The 22,501-nt window shown below is 39.4% G+C and overlaps 1 protein-coding gene across 10 annotated transcripts in view; it reads left to right on the top strand.

Annotated features, from left to right (window-relative positions):
* Positions 1-5,381: 5,381 nt before the first annotated feature.
* The window catches only part of WDR20 (WD repeat domain 20), a 47,558-nt gene continuing 30,438 nt past the window's right edge, over positions 5,382-22,501 (top strand). For 4 of the 10 annotated variants that reach the window (XR_010472753.1, XR_010472752.1, XM_065063450.1 and 1 more), the window contains exon 1: positions 5,383-5,693. Coding sequence is in view for 4 of the 10 variants with exons in the window: in XM_065063450.1 (XP_064919522.1) it covers positions 5,430-5,693 (264 nt within the window). In the remaining 6 variants the exon portion in view is untranslated. Of the gene's footprint in view, positions 5,694-5,762; positions 20,549-22,501 lie in introns of those variants that run through there. The other 6 variants (XR_010472751.1, XR_010472750.1, XR_010472749.1 and 3 more) reach the window with 3 other exon arrangements.

Here is a 22,501-nt window from a genome sequence, read left to right as displayed (position 1 = left end):
TGTGGAGAATCTCCTCCTATGACTGGAGAGAAAGCAGATGGCCATTCTTCTCAAGCTCTCTGCAACATGTTTGAGATAATATTGCCTCATGTGAGAACGGTGATAAGCTGAATGTAGAATGTGCCAAAAAGTTTTCAGTCCCTCTTTGAGAAATACAACAAAACGGAAGAGAAAGATCTCTTCAAAAGTTAGGCAGATGACCCTGGAGAGACTGAAGAACCCAGGATAAATTTAAGGCATCCACACACATACCTCTCTTAAGTGCAAAGCATTCAGAGGCTCTTGAATCTGGTTGCCTTTTAGTACTTACTCTGTTCTTTGTTTTAGGCTGGTAGTGCTTCCCTTTCTTTGGCTGTTAAAGTCTGTTCTTTCCAAGGACACCTGTCTCAGCTTTCCTTATTTCCCATTCTGCTTAGGGAGTCTTAAATCACACAATGGCAGCCACTTTCTCACATGGGTGACTGTTATCTGACTGTTGGTCACACCAATTACTGGTTGCTTGGCTGACCTGCAACACCTGCTAATACCATGTATTATCAAAACACGATAACCACAAGCTTCCCAGTGAAAAACAGCTGAATTAAGTAGCTGAATCTGATGGAAGAAAAAATAATTTTGAAGCATTTATGTACAGAATCTTTTGTTGCTTAAGTTACAAACACACAAGAGTCCACTGCAGACTGCAGCTTAGGAGTGCTCTTGGCCTTTTCGATGGCACATTCTCACACTGCAGCACTGATAAGCATCACTGTCTAGAAATTCCAGTTTTGTAAGAAAGTCATTGCTGCTGGCCAACAATCAGACCTTACTTATTCACAGGTTTGTCATTCCACAGCTGGATTACAGCAATACCGTATGTATGGATAAAATTTCTTCCCTATTTAGGGATTCTTGAGAAGTACATACTGCTGTAGCACATCTTAGAAACACAAGCTATTTGTAAGCATATCAAACCAATCTCTCTGGCTTTCCATAGAATTTATATTAAATTCATTATCTCAGTCTTATCTTCAGAGAGCAGAACTTCCAGGACAGCCACAGCTTCAAGATAAGAGCTGTTGTTGACAAGAACAGCACTCTTCACTATGGAGGTACAGTAGTCTCTTCAGGAGACACATTACAGGGATTGCAAACAGCAAAATGAAATGTTCCAAAAACACAAGAGAATTCACTGTCATCCAATCCTAAATGCAAAGAGGATTTCTTTTACCTTGCCTTCTTCAATTCAAATGTTTGGTTTTAAAAATATCTGTTTATTTTTAAGTAATACCCCCCCCTCCCTGAACTATGAAAACAAAATGTTTCACGTGCTCTTGCTCTTGAGAAGGGATGAGAGTACAAACAACACACGATGTATTCCAGCACAGCAGAAACTCACTGATAAAACTTTCACTTTGTAGTACATATTACAATGCATTATCTCATGTATTCAGTGTTAAATGTGTGTAGTGGTTAAGAAAAGATTCATAATTCAAATAAGGAGCTAAGAAACTATGCCATAAATAATATTTTATCACGATGAAAGCAAATTAAATGTGTTTTAAAGTCTATGTAAGTCACTGGAAACATATTTCCAACACTGATTCTTTTATCCTCATGTGAAATGGAGCTTCTGTGTCATTCTCACCAGCATCAATCTTTTGGCTGGTTCAGATGTGTTGCTTACATATGTCTGTATGCCTCTGTTAGTAACTCACACACATTCATAATTTGTTAAAATTTGACACATTGCAGAGCTTTTGACTCTTTTGACTCTTAAGCCAGTCACGCACTAAATGCCTCAATTGGTTTTGGCATCAGAAGTCTAAGCAAGACTTGACAGACCTGCTATAGTTGACAGACACTGCAGAGATGGTCTCTGGATTCCTGTATCATGATCTGCAGGCAGTGTGTGCTAAAATAGATGCTGTTTGCATAATGGATATGGGTGCAGTCACCATCCTCTCTTTTTTTTTCCCTTGGCTCAGTAGAGGTGGTAAAAGCATCACTAATATCAGCTGTTGCACTTTTAGAGAAGTAACAGATGGCATTCAAATGCAAGCACTGAAAAGTTTTGTTGACAACTGTACTTGTATTGCCCAAGTTTTAAGGCTGCAGTTTCCTCATGACCAGCAAAACCACTATTTATGCTGCATCCTGAAAAGCTGCAGGACTAATTTATGTTCTGCATAAATCAATCTCAAAGGACCACGCTATTTTATTAATGTTAGTGAATTTTGCTCATGTCGGTTTTCCAATTTGCCAAAACATTTGTGAGAACTAAAGGCACGATACAGCAGTGCTTCTGACCTACTACTATTTATTGTTGTGCGGTGCATAAAAACATCTAGGGATGTCCTCATGGGATCATTTCAGAACTATCATCTGGTTAGCTTGAGACAGAATTTACAAGTGGTACAGAGAATTTTTTAATAGGGCTTATATCTGTAATATTTTTTCCTATTCTTTAGCCAAGTATTTGATGAGTATTGTTGATGGGGCCATACAATAGTGTTCTTGTGACTTGCAGCTGTGTTTTTCAAATGAATGTTTGTCTTGGATTCTCTGTGGAACCTCTCAGCAGCTTTTATTGATGTTTCTTGGTAAATGTTAAACACTACATCAATTCTTTGACTTTCTGCACCATCATGTACTGCTGATAACCAGGTACGTGTTAACTTTGTTTATTCCTTGGATCATACTCATTCCATCGGTGACAGATGAACTCCTGCAGCTGCAGTATGATTTGCATTCCACACGGCTCTTCTACCAAGGTTGCCTGCTTTTGTTGCTTAAAGTGATCTATCCAATGTTGTCAGAGTGTAATGAATAAGACAGACTGAGTATGCCTGCTTGGAGCAACATTATTTTTTTAGTCAAGTCCTTGTCTATTTTGAATATCATTATTATTATTTAGAGATCCCTGCGTTTCCTGCTTTGCTTTTGGTGACTGAAAACATTCTGACCTTCTCTCTGAAAGTCCATTCATGACATTTCCACATGAAAGTACCACTCTGGAGACAACGATTCTTAAAATAATTGCAGGTCTGCTCACTTACTTCATGTGCTTTTAGGAAGTCATCAATACCACCTGGCAGGGCTGGCTGATAAGATTGCAAGATCTATTGGTCATTATTGGTTGACTTTATTTTAAGAATTTCAAGCAAGGCTTCAATATTTGGCCTTTTGGCAGTTTGACTGTCTGTGCTTGTTGACCTATGCACTCACATACTCTATTCTGCATGAGTTAACCTGGAGATCTTTGTTGAATTCATGTCCCTCAGCTACTTTATACTAGTATTTTGATGGTGAGTAGCAAGATAGTATTTAGCTGCAAACTAAACCTCTTTCAACTAAATTGATTTGAACCTAAATCTCTTTAACCCCTGGAGTCTGAGTGGACTTCTGTGATGGAGCTAATCTAGTGGAAAGGCAGGTCCTGCTTCCCTCCAGCTCTGCTGTGCATTGCTGTCCCCTCCCTTACACAGTCAGTGTTTTTCATAGATTTCATTTAATATCTGCAGGGAGTTCAATTCTATATCAATTTATCTTCAGAAATGGCTCATCGTGGGGTCAGATGATCATTGTGCTGTAGCAGCAGACAGTCACAGTCAAGAATGAAGAGAGAAGGACAACCACTTCGGTAGCAGCTGCATTAGAGCAACACAGCTACGGCATGAAACTGTACCTTTAAACCATGTTTTGTATTAATAAAAGATGATCTAACTCTGTGCTGCTTATCTGCCCCTAGTTGCACATTCCCAACTCCTTATTTTGGCTCTAGCAACCCTATGAGTTGGATCAGCCTGCTTGCTGATTAACAGTTTGCTTACCTGAGAACCCGTCATTTCTTTGTGCATGTTAGTTTTCAAGTGGACCTGATTCACTCTTTGGTTGCACGGTTACTAGAACTGATGCAAGGGAGGTAATGGAATACATACCTGAAGACAGAGGAGAGGTCAAGGCCCTTTTTTACAGTTGGAGATCAGTCTTGAACTAGTTGGGTCAATCATGAAGCTGTAGTTAGACAAAATGTTTAAGCTGAAACTGCTGCCAAAAGAAACAGTCCTGCCTCCCTGCCCACTTAAAACAACCCTTTCCAGCCCTGTGCCACTTTCTTCTGACATCGATCCGGTTCCCTGTGCAACACAGCTTGTTGTGGAGTTGCAACGATGATCAGAACAATGACGTGGGTTATCTGACAACCAGTTTTTCAGGTTGCCATTTCAGGTCAACTCCCCGGTCTGGCTCTGCGTGCAGCTGGCTGTCTAGAGGCTGGTGCAGAGCTGGAGGGCTGTGGGTACTGTCTCCTTCAGGGGCTGTATGGCCTTGACATCACAGAATCACAGAATGTTAGGGATTGGAAGGGACCTCTAGTCCAATCCCCCTGCCGGAGCAGGAACACCTCGATGAGGCAGTGCAGAGGGGGCAATGAGGCTGGCGAAGGGTCTGGAGCACAAGCCTGATGAGGAGCAGCTGAGGGAACCGGGGCTGTTCAGCCTGGAGAAAAGGAGGCTGAGGGGAGACCTTATCGCCATCTGCAACTACCTGAAAGGAGGTTGGAGCATGGAGGGTGTTGGTCTCTTCTCCCAAGTGACAAGTGACAGGACAAGAGAAGATGGCCTCAAGTTGCACCAGGGGAGGTTCAGATTGGATATTGAGAAATATTCTTCACGGAAAGGGCTGTCAGGCACTGGAACAGGCTGTTCAGGGAAGTGGAGGAGTCACCATCCCTGGAGGTGTTTAAAAGGCATTTAGACTAAGCTCTTAGGGACATGGTTTAGTGCTAGAGTTAGGTTATGGTTGGGCTCGATGATCCTGAGGGTCTCTTCCAGCTGAAATGATTCTATGAAGCGCCCAAGTACACCTGCACACCAGTGTGTGCTGCCTCCGAACCCACTAACCCACAGAGGGGTCAGCAGCCCCATCTGACCAGGCTTTCAGAAGCTGGCAGGCACCAGCCTGTGGGACAGAGCTGGCCAGGGCCACCGCAAACAAGCCCACGCAGGTACCAGGGGGGTTCAACCCATCTCTGCCGCCCCGCGCTGGGGCTCTCACCCGGAGCCATCACCCCACACAACGGCGCTGCCTGAGCGCACACCGACACCTCTCCCACTCCAGCCCGGCCCCTCCGGCGGTGGCGGTCCCCACCTGCCAGCGGCAGGCGCCCCCGTACAGCCCCTCCTCATACCCGCCCCCCCGCCGCCATATCCAGCAACCCCGGGCAGGCGGGCCCCGCCCCCCGGAGCGCCTCCCACACCCCTCAGGCCCCGCCTCCTCCCACCGAGGCCCCACCCCCGGGCGGGCAGCCCGGCGCCTGCGCAGACGCGCAGTAAACAGGCGCCGCCGCTCCTCCCCCTTACGCCGTTTGCGTGGCCGCCTCCGCGCAGGGCCGCCCGAGCGCCGGCGACTGCGCAGTGGCGCTACATCCGGGCACTGGGGCAGGATGAATGCTCCTTTCCAAGATGGCGGCGGAGGGAGGAGGGAAGGAGATGAACGAGATTAAGACCCAGTTCACCACCCGGGAGGGGCTGTACAAGCTGCTGAGCCACTCGGAGTACAGCCGACCTAACCGGGTGCCCTTCAACTCGCAGGGCTCCAACCCGGTCCGCGTTTCCTTCGTCAACGTCAACGACCAGAGCGGCAACGGGGACCGGCTCTGCTTCAATGTGGGCCGGGAGCTCTACTTCTACATCTACAAGGGGGTCCGCAAGGTACCGGAGCTCGGCCGCCGGGCTGGGGAGGGAGTGGCGGGGGCTGCCCGTGGGCTGTGGGAGCCCCGCTGTGGGCGGGGGGCGGAGGCCGCCCCCTCTGGGCCGCTTCGCCTTCGCCTCCCCCGCGGCGGCCTTGGGGCTGGCGGCTGCCCGGCTGTGGCTGGGAGTCAGTCCGTGCCCCGATTAACTGCTCTGCGGGGTAGCGGCTGGGGAGGGCGGGGGTAGGCCCTGGGTTGGATGAGGGGACTGGTGCTGGCGGGCTACGTCAGATACTGTGTCACCGACGGTAGGGGTGTGTGGGGAGCCCCTTTGGAGGGATGCGATTGCTTGGGCTCTGCTTGGAGTACAGGAATGAGGGTTGGTTTTCCATTGGCGACGCAGCCCTGGGCCTCCTTCACCTGCTGCTTCAGGTCTGAGTTTGCTGGACAGTGACACTTGGTGTGATTATGATGGTTTCAAATCCCTGCTTCCAGGATCTTTCTAGCTTTGGTTGACTGGCTACAGTATTCACTATAGTTTTAGGCCTTCATTGTGACTTTGAAGTGTGGACTGATTTTAGGATTGTTTCTAAATGGGAGCAGTGCAATGAGCTGAATTTTAAATGTCAGATAATTAACACAGATAAAGTTGCTTTTACAGGAAAGAACCATTGATGCACTTGAGAGAGACTCCTTACCTGTCATAATTTGGCACAGGACTAACAGTGCATGCGTTTGATCTCTCAGTTCACTGTATTTATGAACAAACCCTTTCTACTTGTTTCTTAAGGTCCTCAGTGTTATGGGATTTAGAGAAGGATTCAGAATTTGTCATGCTGAGTGACCATGTGTCACTGCTAATATATGTAAACACAAATGTAATGGTTGTCAGCTTTCTATTTTACCTTTCACAAAGTAGGTGTTTGTTATCTTACATATTTGGGACTCAGCTGCCATAATGTGAGTACCTTGAAATCTTACTGCTCTTTACCCTCCATTCAACGTGAGACGAAGGCACAGAGAGCTAGTGATGGATGCTTTCTCTGTATAAAATATAAGCACCAGCTTGAGAATAAAGCCTATGTGCTTATCTGTTGACTGTGACTTGACAGATCTGATATGTCCTGTATAATTATATGGAAAAATGTGTGTATGGTTTTTATTTTCACTCCTTAATTAATTTTAATAATCTAGTTATGTTTTAAATAATACTTAGACGATAGTTTCTTTGAGCATTCTATTAGTATTTTGTATCAAACAGCATTTGCTATTTAAAAGCGGTTGTTATCTTTGCTATTCCAAGGTATTGTGGGTGGCAATATCTGTGAAAATCTCTATCCTGAATTATTACCATATTTGGATTCTAGTATCTTATGTTCATTTTTCTGTACGAAGTAACTGCGGAGTTCTTTCACTTAGATTACAGAGCAGGCCTTTATGTAGTTTAGTAATGGTACGTGTGATTCTTGCAAGTTGTCTTAGTCATCTCTTGCCACACTTCTAAAAAATAATAATCTAAAGCTGGAAACTTCATTGAGAATAGGGAACTGAATAACTTTTTCAGATTATAAAAAGTAAAAAAGTACTTTGAGCTAAGTTTATTTTTTTGGATGCTAAAAGCTGCTGGTTTGATACACAGTAACAGAAAATTTTAGTTTGTCAGGCTAACCTGTGAGATTTGAGGCATACTTTTTATGGGTGTTAAATACTACTTTGAATAGTGTAAAACGTAAGTATTTTTAGAACAGAATTCATTTCAATGACCTTTTACAGTGTTAACAATGTAAAATGCACTGTATATTCTATATATAAAATACATTACCTTTATTAGAATGAACCTAGAGAAAGAGCCGAAATAGGTTGAAGTCCACTTAAGGAAAATGCTTTAAATGAGAATGGGGAAGATGATCTGTCTTAAACTTGTAACACTTGCTTCTTTGGAATTTATTTTGAAACTATTCAATTGGAAGTCACTGTTTTGTCTATGTACAAAGCTGACGTAAGAACAGGCTGACAGTCTTTCAACTGATTATTTGAGCTTTTCAGAATCAAAAGTTATATCTTGTGACTATTGTAAAAGGGAGAAAACTATCGTTACCTAAATTGCTAGTGTGTAATTCTATCTTTAAACTGGACAAACTGTGAGACTGCACGTTTTCCTGCTCTTGAGGGTGGGAGTGACTTTTATCTGTTGAAGACCAACCTATTTGTGATCCTCTGCATAATACAGATGCTAATAACATCAGTTTTAATTGTTAGTTCATAATTATCTGTGTATCCTTTAAAAAAAAATCCCTAATTACTTTATAATTTTCATTTTGGCTAAGTCATATTAGGATATTAGAGTATGAGTTGAATTTAGTGAAGCTGTACTATGTATGTATCAGGTAGCTATAATGTTGTCTTTCTACATTTTTTTTAAGCTCTGCTTCTTTCCTTCCTAAGAAAATGCTATATTTTTACTAAAATGAGTTAAAGAACTACCAGGACTTTATTTTAAGTAACTGTGTCTGTTAGATACTGAGATAATTCTTACATCAGTAATCCATTGCAGATCAGTACACATCAAGTAAGAGTCACACTTAAGCCATGAATGACACTTAAGAGTAAATAACATAATATTGAGTCAAAGATAACACTTGAAAGGATATTTCTTGAAATCAATGATGCTAAACTTTCTTTTAGTTTCGCTTAAATCCTAAATACATTGCATGTGCTACATCTAGTCTGTAAGTCATCTTTTTAAGTAGACTACTGATGTATGTCTTCTGTTTAGGATATTTAACTTGTATAAAGAAAATACATTTGCAGGGATGTTTCTTTAACCTTGATCTGTCTTCCAAGAAACTTGGTTGAAAAGTTGTGTCTGGTGTCCAGGACAGTGGAGTGGAGATTGGAGCACTGATAGACAGGGATAATAGTTTGGTAGAGAGACAAGGGAGAGTTTTGGACAGCATTTTAAGCTGTCTTAAAAGACTTTCTGAAGCAAAAAGGTATTTTCTCTCAATTTTGTTCTTCACCCCTTTAAAAAGGAAGCTGAGTTTTTACTGTTTCATGTTTCCATGTTATCACTAAACTTTACTATTAGCATGAAATATGTTACCATGTTTCCATATTTTCCACGTCATAGAAAGCACAACAATTATTGTTGTTTTTATAATGAAACTTATGCAGCTCTCCTTGTGTTAATAACGCAATGCATGCTTCCAGAAAACCGCTGCTTTCTGATTTGGGTTCACTGAAAAGAGAAATTAACCTATAGTTTAGTAAGGAGAAATTAAACTGTGATGGAATGAGATGTGGTTGCTTTACTTATGTAAGTGTATAATTATTCTCAACTGCACTGAGTGTCAATGGGCTTTCCCTTTCAGTCCTTATCTCTGGCCTTAAGGTTAGATGTGTACAGTGATTTCTTGTTAAACAGGAGGGGTCAGTTTTCATGAACTCAGCTGATCTAGTGACAGCTGAAAGTGATGGTCTAGCAGTCTAGTATCCTCTTGGCACTGTGCTTCGATCTCCTTTGGCTGTGCTCAGCCTCTGGTTGGGCTAGTTCAGCTTGCTAAACCAGCAGCAAAATACTTGCTGTTTTTCTGGGCGGATTTGCTCTTGATTTGGTGAGTTGACCTGTTTCAGCTTGGGGTCAGATATTAGCAGGCACAGTGATAGCAAAGAAAGGGTTGGGGGTGGGGCGAAGGAATAAAGCTGCCCACTTTAGTGGCCTGGCCTGCCAGAGCAGATCTACCGCCTTATGAGGTCTGACCTGAATAAAGCCTTTACCTTCAGCCTTATGTCAGATTCAGAATTATCTGTTCTTGGGGAATTGTTAACTTAATTTTGATTAAGCAAATCACAGGTGTTAAAGGAGGCTTTTTCCATTATTTTAGGTGTTTGCTTCTTTATGGAGTAGGGTTATGAGGTAATAATTCAAAAATTATTGTTCAAACTATGATGCTTTGATGCTTTGGATGGGTTGCCTTTTTGTGCAGCCTCAAATCAGGAGTGAGGGCTGTTTCTTGATTCTTGATTATGAGATGATCTTGGGGTGCTTGAATATGGCTTGTGGCTAGCTTCACAAAATGATTTGTTAGTTGATTCATTAGGCTGGAAAATGAGACTGCTACCTCATCCTCCTCCCCTTAGGGATGACTGACAAAACAAGGCTTTCTAGATTACTGTTGACATTGCCTACCAAATCTGTTTTTCTTTCTACTGGGAAGCTAGTACATTTTCCTTCTAAGAAATTACGTGTATGATAATTAATGTGTTATTCTCTGTAGATTGTAAAGGTTTCTGGGCAAGTTAGTCTGCAACTGTCAGGGCAATACAGTCATATACAGGTACATATTAGCAGTAGTGTTGCACAGTGCAGTCTTGGTTTTTACATAGCCAATTGGGAACTCAATTTGAATGTGTAGTTTAGCTTATTGTATGATGCTTGACTTTTTCCATTGTATTTAAATTTTCACTACCTATTCTATTTGTTAGTATGTGCCAGGCTTTCCTAACGTTGATTGTTTCATTTTTTTGGAACCTCTTTCTCAGGAAAAGAGGCATACTGTCAGTCCCTGGTTATCAGTAAAAATACTGATGATGTGTAGGATTCCTCCCTTTGCAGTTCTTGAAATTACCTTTTTTATGTCTGGTTTGATACTGGAGTCTTTGTCTAGTTGAGAAGTGTTGTTCTTGTTGGTGACTTTCATTGTATATACTGTTCATCTAGGACCTTGTCTCAAAGAATGATAATGGGTGGCATTTTCACTGTGCTTAATTTATGGCTCTTGGAAGAGCAGGGTGAGACAATTCTGGGTTGGAAGCTGGAATCTGTGGAGAAAACCAGCAAATTTTCTCAAGATGTGGTGAGAACATGAGTTTGTGTTACTGTATATTTAGAGATCACTAAGCTGTGTCAGGCCTCTGAAACAGATGTAAGTTTTAATAGCATATACAAGCTCTAAGAATGCTGAGATTTGTAATGATCTTTTGAAGATACACTTGCTCTGAAGCGAAGTGTAGTATACCTATATCTGACCAGATCTTAAACTTGCGTAACAAGAATTCCGCAGCTGCCCTAAATAATTTCTTTTCATGCTTAGTTTTCTTTCTCCCCCCCTGCAATATCTACTAAACTACTTTTTGTTCAAGGAAAAAAAAAAAACACACCAAACAGAACCCAGAACAGAACCCAGGCTGAATGCTGTTATTTACTGTGTCCATAGAGAACAGTTGACTATTGCCATTGGTTTTTACATATTTGAAAATGTGTTACATTGTTGTCTCATTTTTTCCTAAGGTAAATAAATAAGTTCTTTTAAACTTTCTTCTCAGATCTGAAGTTCCAAAAGTGTGATTGCTTTCCTCTATATTGGTTGCTCTTAGCTTGCAGTTGTGGTACCTAAACTAGATATAGTACTTCCTGCTGTGTCTGCCTTCTCATATTGTCGCTAACGTATTCAATAATGTTGGCATTTTTGAATCCTACTCATAATGTTGACTCACTTGGATTGTTTCTTACTGTGTTGCTGCTTTTCTCCATTTTTATCCATACTTTGAACTTTTTCATTGTTGTTTATAAATGCCACATAGCATTTCCATTTAATTTTGATCTATTAAGTTGATTAGAGGGTGTTTTTATTTCCAGTTTCATGCTGCATACTGTAAAAAAATCCTTCCAGTCCTGATGTCATTCACAAATTTGATGTGTACTCTCATGAGTTAGCAAAAATACCTCATAGAACTTAAAACCCATGTGTTATATTTGCTATAGACCTTTTCTCTGGTCTTTTTTTTTTTTTTAAGATGACAATTAGATCAGTTTGGTGCTTGATTTTGCCAAGTTTTCCTTGTGGTGGTGGTGATGTTTGTTTTTTTTTCCCTGCTTTGTCTATGTGCTTACAGTCTGTAATGTTTCAGTGCTTTTGATACCAAAGAAAGCTTTACTACTATGACTGTTGAATTCTACTAGAAAGTGTTCTGTGTTTAAATATTTATTTACGCCAGAATCAAGCATCACTCTTGTTGTCAAAGAGATGGCAGACAAAGGTGGCAAATGGAAGTACCACAGTAAAGACAGCGGAATTTTTGTCAAAGGTATCTGGTCCCATCCTGCAACTGGGAAGATACTATTTTTCTGTGCTGGAGGAATTTGTGTAGTCCTGTTTCTTGTTGAGTTTTTTCTTCTCTGTCTTGTAGATGATAATAGTTATGTTGGGACTGGATTTGCCAGCCCTATGGAAGTATTGTGGCTAAAACAGTAGTACTTTACCTGTTGATCTGTTCTTGTAAAGTTATTTGAAAGTCTCTTTGAAATTTGTTTCAAGTGTTTAATGGATGGATATACTGACCAGCTCGAGTTCTATGGTGTAGACAGATGTTTTCATTCTAGCTGGGCTGCACTGCAGACTGCCAAGACGTGTTACAAAATGTTCCTGTAGAGTTTTCTGAAGTGCTTTTTTTTGGCAACTCTTTTTTTTCAATGACACTTTTGAAGGAAATAGTGAAGAGCTAATGCAGATCACAGGAGTGTAGGTACCTCTAGGCGTTTAACTTCCTTGTGAGGCATATATAGAACTAGGACGGGGTAGACTAAGAGGAAAGACTAAAAAGCTGCTTTAAAATGATACTGTTACACTGTTAAAGGTTTCTTGCTGTGGAAGAGAATGAAATATCTATGCTTGAGGGAGCTTGCAAGATGATTATTATCTGGGGACTACTTCTGAGTTGTAGATAGTGGCATCAGTTTGTAGTGCTTCTCTATCTCCTAGTCTGTGCTTTGAGCTTGTATCACAGCTGTTTGACTTCAGGAAGCTATTACTGTGTATCCTCTGCACGATTGCTCTCTGAGGTGACAGTTCATTTATCCATGGCTGCTTGTTTGGCTGGCATGATTGAGAGTGGCCATGCCGGCCAAACCCCAAATTGGTGCATAGTATTTTATAACCAATGAATTTGTGTGTGCGTTGTGTGTGTGTCTGTTTTTTGGTTTTGGTGGTTTTTTGTGTTTGTTTTTTTTTTTTTTTTATGGTGTTTTTTTTGTGTGTGTATGTTGGGGTTTTTTTGTTGTTTGTTTGTTTTGGGTGTTTTTTGTGCCACTGTAGGTATAACTCAGTTTTTGTTTTGTATTGAAGTGTAATTGTAATAATATTGCACTTATACCAGTTCAGTTGGGGGAATTGAAATTAGTGTAAAACCATTGTGATGATTATTTGCAGACTGACAACATTTTAGTCATAATGCTTCACAGATGCAAATAATGGTCATTTGTAACAAACACTTCTGTGTCTGTAGTGAGTTTTGTGGGCTAGCTGTGTCAGAATGTTTGCAAAAGAGTTGTGCTGTGTGCTTAAATTACAAGGAGTTTGCATTATGTGTTGACATCTGACAGTCTGCAAAACAGTTAGCTAAGTGTTACCAGTTAAAATGTACAGTGAAGATGCCTCAAACTCTAATTAGACATTGCCTAGACCCACCTCTGAGAGGATTGCAAGCCATAACTGTCGTTTGACATTCCAGAATCAAATTTAATGCCCTAGTTTGAAGTCTTACCATAGTTCTCTGGCTAAAGGGAACCATCTGAAATACTTTCTTTTAAAGCACAAGTATCCAGAGGCCACTTGCTGTCCAGTAGCCATGACTATGAGTTGACACACTTGGACAAATTAGTGTTTGAAAATGGTGACATTTAGTGCCAATAATGTCTAATAATGCCATTGTCCTCTTAGAAAGCTTGAGGAAACTAAAAAGTAATATTAAATTTGCCATACCATAAGTTTAATAATATTCTGTTGTGTCCCTCTCAGAAATCAAGGAATTTTCTTCCTTACCGCACCCCACTTTTAAGTTCAAATATATATGCAGTCCATTTTCTACCATCTACGTACCTCCTATTTCTTGTTCCCTGTAACTTAAAATAAAGCCCCTGTGTTTGTTTGTTCTGGCTTCTGTTTTGCAGACTGTTGGTAGATCAGATATAGCCCTGTAGCCTTTGTACGCAGGACCACCAGCTGCTACGGTGGAAAGCTTTCCAGTGGCCATGTCATAACTTGCGTTGGGATTTTTCTCCTGCATTATTCAGTAAAGCTGTTCATAATGGAATTATAGATCTCTAATAGATACTTTCTGCAAATTGATTTCAGTTTTGGTTTACCAGCTATAATTGGTCTTTAATTTAATGAGTTAATCATAAGGTTCTCTGTGTGGCTGTAATGGTCCAAGACATACTTTTTTGTTTTCATTTTCAACTGTGGGATTGGAAGATGGCTCTACTAAGTAGTTCTTGGCTTAATAATGCCTAATTTTTTTACACCTTGAGATTTTCCAGTGCTATATTAGACTAAATACTGCTCTAAGCAAGAACTTTAACTAAAAAATGCCCTGGAATATGGAGACAACACTGGATGTTATGATGAAACTTGATTATTCCTAGTGTCCTAGGAATAAAGAGTAATTCTTGTTATCTTACAGGAAGCTGACATACATTTTGCCGGGAAAGTCATACCACATAAATCTTTGAGTGGACTCTGGTTTATGTCTTTAGTGCTCCCTTTCAGCTAAAGGAATGGAGCAGTGGCAACAGGAGGCTGAGTAGATGCCGATATATAGTGAAACTATCTGTTAAAAATCCGTGAGTCTGGTAAAATAAACTATTAGAACAATGCCTGAAGAACAATTTAGCCTGCACAGTCAAAAGGATAGTTCTGTAAATCTAAGTCACGTATCTTCCTGACTTAAGATGTAACTATAACATATATATAATTTTACAAGTCATAGTCTCATAATATTTTCACTGTGGCAATTTATTTCTAAGGTGGTTTGTTGTTGTGTTGGTTGGTTGGTTTTTTGGTCACAGTTCTTGTAACTAAGACTTCCACAGAAGTTGGGGAGGTTTTCCTTAGATTTGAGGTGGATATTGGAGTATGACCCTGACACAAGTTTGAAGCTATCATTGAAATTAAATTTTGGCAGAAGTTGTATTTTTTTGTTGCTTTGATTTTTCTGATTTTCTGTTAGTTACTGTCCTCAGTATGATAGAAAAATAGTTATGCAATGATTTTCTTTTTTTAAAAAAAAGACATGTTAGTAAGATTTATAGTTTAGGTGTTAGGATTTGCATAATTTAGTGGTGTGAATGGCAAACATAATCTCTAAAAGTCAACTTGTGAAGCCATAGGTAGAGACCTAGTCTGCATTTTCCTTCAAATTTCCACCTTTCTTTCCTACTAGGTTCTGTATTGCAAACAGTTGGATTTATTTTTTGGACTTTCTTTTTAGATGAAAGTGTTTCTAGAGTTTGTTTGGGGTTGTTTTGGGGGAGGGGTTTGTGTTTTGGTTGGTTGGGGTTTTTAGCTGTTTTAATAGGAGAGAGGGGCAGAGAGCTTCAATAGCTATCTGCTTGCACTTAGGGTGTCAATATGGTCTATCTTAAAAATATAAGGCAGGAATATTTGCATGGTTAGACAATACCACTTCTAAAGTTTGATACCATGTATACTGCAGATTGTAATATTTCTTACCTGTCTTATAGTTATAGCCCATCTTGCATGTCTCAGTTCAAATTACTGCTCTATTGCTTATAAGTAACACTTGTTTGTTTGTTTGTTTGTTTTAATAGTGTGCCAGGACGTGGTTTTTCTCAAAGAAGACTTTCAGAAATACAGGATGGAGCTTGTAAAAAGAGAGATGCTTGAGTTAGCTAGGGTGTTATCGCTGCTTGATAGCATTAACTGTATATCTCACTGTATATCTCAGATGACTTCTAGTAAAATCTTGCTGTTCGTTCAGAGTGGGATCTTATGCACTATTCCCTCTAAAGGGAACCGTGCAGTTGCGTTCCTGTCAGTTGAACATGTGGGAATGTCTGCAGTTCTCGCCTTCAGCACCGAAACTGTGGTCCCTTGTACACAATAACATTTGTGTGTCATGTGCAGTTAGCAAATGCCTGCAAGGTTTTAAGATGATGTTGTAGATGAAATTCCTGACCTGTTGGCAGGGAAGACTCTGTGCCAATGAAGTGACTTCAAGCATAGTTCTGTGTTTTAGCCAAAATGCAGATTCTGTGTCTGTGAAAGTGCACTAGTCTGAACTGGTGTGGTTAAATGTGGGCACGTTAGCACTTTTGAATCGGAGAGATGAGGCAGACAACTGTTCTGAACAACTCAAATAGATGTCCAGATGAAGCTGCCTTTAGTGATGCTCAAGATGATTCATACTTCTCATTGTTAGGGTAACAAAGTGCTCGTTGTCCATTAAGTTACTGCAGCAGTCTAGAGGCAGCTCACTGGCTCTGTGTTGCACTGCAGCAGTGTGCTTGTTTCTGTTCCCTCTGAGCAATAGGTTGCCCGTTTTGCAAAAAAGTATAGGGCTGACATTGATCTGTTTGATCTGTGTATTGGTTTTTGTTAGTCCTAAATTGATGGAGGCTTTGCTTGTACATAAGAGAGTCAGACAAAGGGCGTTGTTGGTAAGATCAGTGCTTGGGGAAGTCCAGTCTTACGATGCTAGAAAATGCTTTTGCTGTGCTTTCTCTTGAGTTGTTTGGGAACCCTTTCTTGATTTATATCACCTCTGATTAGTAGGTGACTTGCAACTGTGGCATTTCCAGGGCAAGCTGATGTAAAGGTGAATTTATATTTGTACAGGCTGCTGATACTGGTGCTAGGTAAAGGTGTGATTATTTTTGACAGCAGAAATCCCTAGCATGCATAGTATTAGTGTGCCCATATCAATGGGAGGGGTGATTTAGTAGCTGGGCTGTGTTCTGCCACTATCTTGTGTTCAGTTCTGTGCCCTCATATAGGCACTCTTAGCCCCTTAATGGTAGCTCTAGAAGAAAGTGATAAATAGCAGGCAAAAGGTGTTGTGGTTTGTTTTTTGTTTATTTTTTTTTTCCCCACATAATGTCTTTACCAGTGGAACTGTCAGCACTTACTATTACTTAAAGTATCTTAATACTTTGCTTACTTTAGAATAAAGCTATTGGGAAAGCTGGTGCTGTAATTTGGAACATGCTGCCTGTTGCTCTAAAACTTCCAAAGCAGGATTCTGGTTTGTAAACTAAGTGATATCATAGACCTTGTGCGTGTGGGCTTGCGGGACATCTGAGTTCAGTGCAGTGGATCGCTGGTAGGGATGTGGTGCTTGGTATCTGACTTCCGGTGGCCTGTGCTCCTGTTGTTGTTCTGCAACACTTTTTGCCTCATTGAGTTGGGTTGTTATGAAATGTCTTCAGCTCCAGAAGGAAGATGCCTTGCAAATTAACAACTTAAAGACAGGAGTCAAGGCAAATATGTTATTTTATCTATTTGTTACTAAGTATGACCACAAAAAGCATAAACCAATGGGCTTCATTCTGATTTTGGAGCATAGGTTAAACATTTGGCTGATAATCAGATAACTTCTATAGGACTGTTCTGGGGCTCTTAGAATAACATACAGTTACATTGTATTTTTAGCACAAAAGTAATTAGGGTTTTGTTCTAGTCATATTTTGTTAACATGCTGCAACATGGTGGAGTTATGGTCTTGATAACACTGTATCAAAAATGTCCAGCATTCCTGTAGAGCTTGCAAAATCCAACAGTAGCCAGAAAAGACATAATTCTGACTTTCTGGGCAGACATTATTGGGTTGCATTTGACTCTTATTGAGCTTTGTAATGAAAAAACTACAAATTGATCAACAAGTGCTACAGTGAAATAAGTTTCTATAGCAACAGGGCAATGCAGGGTACAATTATTCACACTGCTTTTCTGTAACGGATATTTTTTTCTTACAAGCAGCGAATTTACACTGTTGGATTAAAACATTGTTTTGTTATAGCAACAGATAATCCTGAGCTCTTTTGCTGCTGCTTTTTTTTCTATGTCCTGAAGAGGGGACGGGGGAAACTTTTAAAGATGAATACCAGAGTGATAGACTGGTGGAAACTCAACCTCCTATTACTTGTCTGTATGTTATTTAGTATAATGGAACTATACTGGCTATATTTTTATGTAGTATGAATACTTTTACCTGTTGACAAGTCTACATGAAACTGAACTTGCTTAAATTAAATAATAATGGTCATATAGTAGCTGGCAAACTCCAAGTAAATCAACTTAGTTTAGCCCTACTGCTGATTCCCTGAATCAGTCAGACTTTTGGTTATTTGTTCTTTGTATGTTTAAAGTCTCTGTATATTTTGTTTGTTTTGGTACTTCTGAACTCCCTTAGAAAGAGAATGTTGTTCTTCAAGCTTCCCTGTTAAAATTAGAAAAGATTAGAGTATTGTCAAGGGACTGCAGATGTTGGGTGTTGGGGTTTGTTTGGTTTTTTTTGCAACACTTGTAAAGCCAACTCTTGACTGTTACTGTATTTTGATCTTTCTAAAGTTGGAAGAAATGAAATTTGAACAACTTCATTGATGAAGCTACAGCAGCCTTAGTCTTTCAACAGGGAACTTTATTTTGTGTGGTGTATTTTGAGGATACTTTGGATGTCTGATCACTTGAAAGAAAAAACAAAAGCAGCCGTTTGGTCTCTGGCAAGCTGTATATACAGTCAACCTCAAAGGATGCTATTGATACATGTGCATGTATTGTTAAAGTTTATTTTTCTGACAACATGACAAAACCATACCAATGCTTTAGAGAAGAAAAAGCTAAGGTTGAAAGCTGAGGTGAAAGTAATTGCTTTGAAGGTGTGACTGACTAGAACAGCAGTCCAACAGGTCAGGTAACTTTGTGCGAGGGGAGCAGATGAACAGCTCTGTCATTAGGTTGTGCAATGTTTCCAGTTTGTTCCATGTTTTGGGGGCCATCTAAAAGCAGCCTGCCAGCTGTAATTTAAATGAGTATCACCTCTAACAGGTAAAATTTTCTAATCAATTTCACTTGCAGAGCTGAAAGGATTTAAACCATTTCCCAGTGAAAGTAACTTACTAAGTGTTTAGTAAGTATTCCAACTGAGCCTGTAAACAGAATGAGAACAGTTGCTGAATTGTGCTAGAATGCATGGCTTTACTTGGAATCCATTTAATATTTACACACCTATTTTTCTTTAATATGTTTTTCACATCTAGTACATGTATCTTATCTGTATTCAGCTGATCTGAGTTATGCCTCATTCAGCATTATAACAGGTGAGAAAGGAGTGATAAGTGTAGGCAACAGTGTGACTAGACTGTAGGAATGGGAGGAAATGAAAGGATGCACTGGAGAATAAGGAACAAGGAGGAGATCAGAAAGATAGCTGTTAGTTTTTTACTTTAGAGCTACAAATATGTTATAACTTATTACACTGTAACTGTTGAAAAAGGACTTACAATTAACTAAGCATATATCTTAAGTGAACCTTGCAGAACTTAATTATGAATTGTAGTTAAGGATGGAGATAATTGTGGTAGTGCACTTCACTTCTGAGGAACTGATAAAATTAAGAGACTAAAATATGTGCTTCAGTGCATTCCAGGCTTTACAGAAGGTGATATATTGTTTTCACAATATGTGGCAGTCCATAAGGAGTATTGCAGCATGAACTTTATTTAATGGCTGTGAATATTTGGGATGCTCTCTACTATTCTGAAATCAGTTGCTTCGCAACAGTGAAAACTTCTGTTAAAATCCCCTTGGCTGCCTGTTACTGCAGTGACAGGCAGGTGTTTTCTTGAGGTTTATTTTAGATTGTATTTACACAGAGAAAAGCATTCAAGAGCACTACACACTGCTTTCCCCCACCCCCAAACAACAAAAACCCACCACAACAACAAAAGAACCCCAAAAAATCTATGAAGAATTCTCAACTGCTTCAAGTTACTTTCAGTTTTAAGTTTTATATTTCCTAAGTAGTAAACTTCTGTGTTAGTTTGTTTTGCTTAAAATAAAACATTGTTTCCCTGTGGTGTAGACAGAAGAAAAATGTTACTGTGTAACATGTATTATATAAACAGCTTTATATGAAGTTAAGGTGCTCAGCCTTTCTAGTGTGATACTCTGGTAGTAAGGGAGAATGGTAAGTTCACATCCTTATATGAACTAGCAATTTTAGATTGGTATAATAGATATTTTAACTGACAGAGTTCTAGAACTTTAAACTCATTCTGTTCTGAAATGGGGAGAGAATTAAAATGCTTATTTCTTGATATCTTTTTACATATTTTCTGATGACAGGGACTGACAACTGTTGAGAAGAGTTTCAAGTTGAGGTGTTCCAGGAGTGGCTTTGGAAACAATATTTTCATTAATAATGTTGGGACAAAGAATTAAGAGCATGTACATGATGAAATTCTCTTAACAAAATTGGGAGGCATCACTGTTCATAATCAGAGTGTTTTATAAGGAGAAACAAGCTAATATCAGAACAGTAACTGAAGTGAAATTTCATTGAAAAAAATACATAATTAGGGAATTTTTTCTTCAGCCATGAAACTTTGAAGATGTGATAACCAGAGTGTAATGTTGATTACAAGCTGAGCCAGCTTGTGGTACAGCTGTTGAAGGCAGGAGGAGGTAAATGCAATTCAAAGATGTATCAAATGAGGTTTGCAAACGGAAATAAGGAAGCGTCTTTAGTGCCGTTGCACAAGGCATTGAAAAGGTGGCTTTAATATTGTATGAAATTCTAGTTGCTTGGTGTTGATGAAAGTCGTTTTCAACTCCTGTTACTAGGAGAAGATGGTGTCTAATGTAAAACTGAAGAAAGAAGAGTGTGATTTTTTTTTCAATCAGCTGAGCTAATCAATCACTATTTCTTAAAGCTCTAAAAGGAAGAAGAGAAGAAAGGAGAGAATAAATAAACAAAACCTTCCCTAGATGTATGAGAAGCATTGCCTGATCTCCCGTGAATCCAAATCATGCAAAATTCACGATCAATTCAGAAGGATCCTGCGTTTTGACTAGCCCTGATGTAAGCTATTGTGAATAGTTGAACTGCATAATGAAAATACTGTTGTGTTTTAGGCTATAGACTCTATGGGAAGTACAGAACTGTGTGGTACCCAGTGAGGCCATCTTACTGCTTTTTAGATCCAGAAAAGATGATGAAGTGCAAGATACTGAGGAGCTGGAGACACTGAAGTCTAATGAAAGAACAGAATTACAGCTGTCTTAGCATGCTCTTGCTGTGATATCCACAGTGTTTTAAGGTAACAGTATCCCAGCAGTTTTGTAAGGAAGCTTCAGGCGTTTTTGTTTTGGTTTTTTTTAGATTTTTCTTGGAGATAGTTCTTTGTATTGTAAATCTGCATTTATACAACAGGCTTTGAAGGTCAGAACTATTTCATCCTATCTTTAACCATGAGCAGAGTACAGGATGAGATTTTCTTGAATAATAACATTGGGTAATGGTGCATTAATTTATTGTAAAAGAGGTGACCAGCCAACCTTTACTTCCTTTTTTTTTTTATCGTATGCCATAGTGAGACTGAAAAAAACTGAGCAGTAAAACTTTCTTCTTTCAAGATTTTGTAATCTGTTCTTTATTTACTTTTATATGAATTTCAGTATGCGAAGGTATTTGATATGTATTCTGGGAATTAGGAAAGATCCCATCTGCTTAAAACAGATGTTTTCTTATTTATAATTCTGTATTTGAGCTGAATATTTGAAGAAAGATCTTTCTCTAAAATGGAAACTAAGAAAAGCTAGCAACTGTGGCTTGGCTTTGCCCTGTTAAAGTAAATCCTAAAACTTCAAGTAAGCCAGTTACCTGGCCTATCTTGCACCAGAACAGAGTGGTTTTCCACCAGGGTTCAAGCTTTAATGTATGGAAACTCTATTTCTCATTTAAATGCAGTCTTGGAACAAATTTTCACTTCTCCTGTGAATGCAAAGTCTTTATACCCAGGAGACAAGACCTATTGCTGTTCTAGTGCAATGCCTTACACAGTGAATATATAATACCTTGTTCCTCCCATCTGAGCGCGTTCTCTTTATTTGGTAGCTATTTGTGCACATCTTTGTCAATGAAGTTTACCCTCCCATCTTAAACAGCAGCAAAAATCATTTGAGGTTTGTAAGCAGTTAGTAAGGTGATTCCTCCAGTATGAGAACTGCTTGTTTACTCCTTGGAATGCATTAGGATGTTAATGTATCTTGGTCAAATGCAGCACTAAACAGTTAAACCGAATTTTAAGTAGGAGCACAGCCTGCTTGGTTACCATGGCAAACAGAGTAGGAAATTTATACCAAAGTTTGGAAACTAAGATACACAAAAGAAAACTTGTAAACTGACATAATCACTTGGGAGGGCAAGTGTAGTTGTTTATGATTTATTAGAGTCTCTTTTCCAAATAATACTGTTTTAAAAACCTATTTTATTCAAGGAAATCTTAATTGCTGGTTCAGAGTTTTGCACAAAGCAGGCAATATGCCCGAGCAGGGAAGAGTGACATTCTTTGTTGGCTTGCCCTCTAACTGTAAGGGCACTGAGTGAATAGAATATCTCTTGGAATAGAATCTCTTGAATAGAATCTATCTCCTGGAGACAGATAAATTACTTAAATACTGTAATCAAGGTTGGCATATTTTCAGTGTGCCATGTCTTGTTTAACAGATGTGACCAGTATAGTGTGTGTATATATTTAATGATTTGTCTATGTTAATAATTCTGTGTATGTTACATGATATATAACTATATGATCTATATATATTTGATGATTTGTGTATGTTAAAATCTTGAAGTATTTAGTTCACTTTCCCACAGCTGTTTGTCTTAAGGGTTGCTAACTGTAACAAAGATCTATGTATTGGTGTTCTAATGAGGTGATTCTCAGTTTGATAGTTTCCCTGTTTAATCAGCTGTCTTCGAACTGTCTGTGAGCGCAGTATTTTGTATTGCAGTCCTGTCAGTATATTATGG

This window comes from Columba livia, chromosome 5, assembly GCF_036013475.1.
Source record: "Columba livia isolate bColLiv1 breed racing homer chromosome 5, bColLiv1.pat.W.v2, whole genome shotgun sequence".
Lineage (NCBI taxonomy): Eukaryota > Metazoa > Chordata > Aves > Columbiformes > Columbidae > Columba > Columba livia.
The sequence above is the reverse complement of the archived record's forward strand: the minus strand, read 5'-3'. Positions and strand labels throughout refer to the sequence as shown.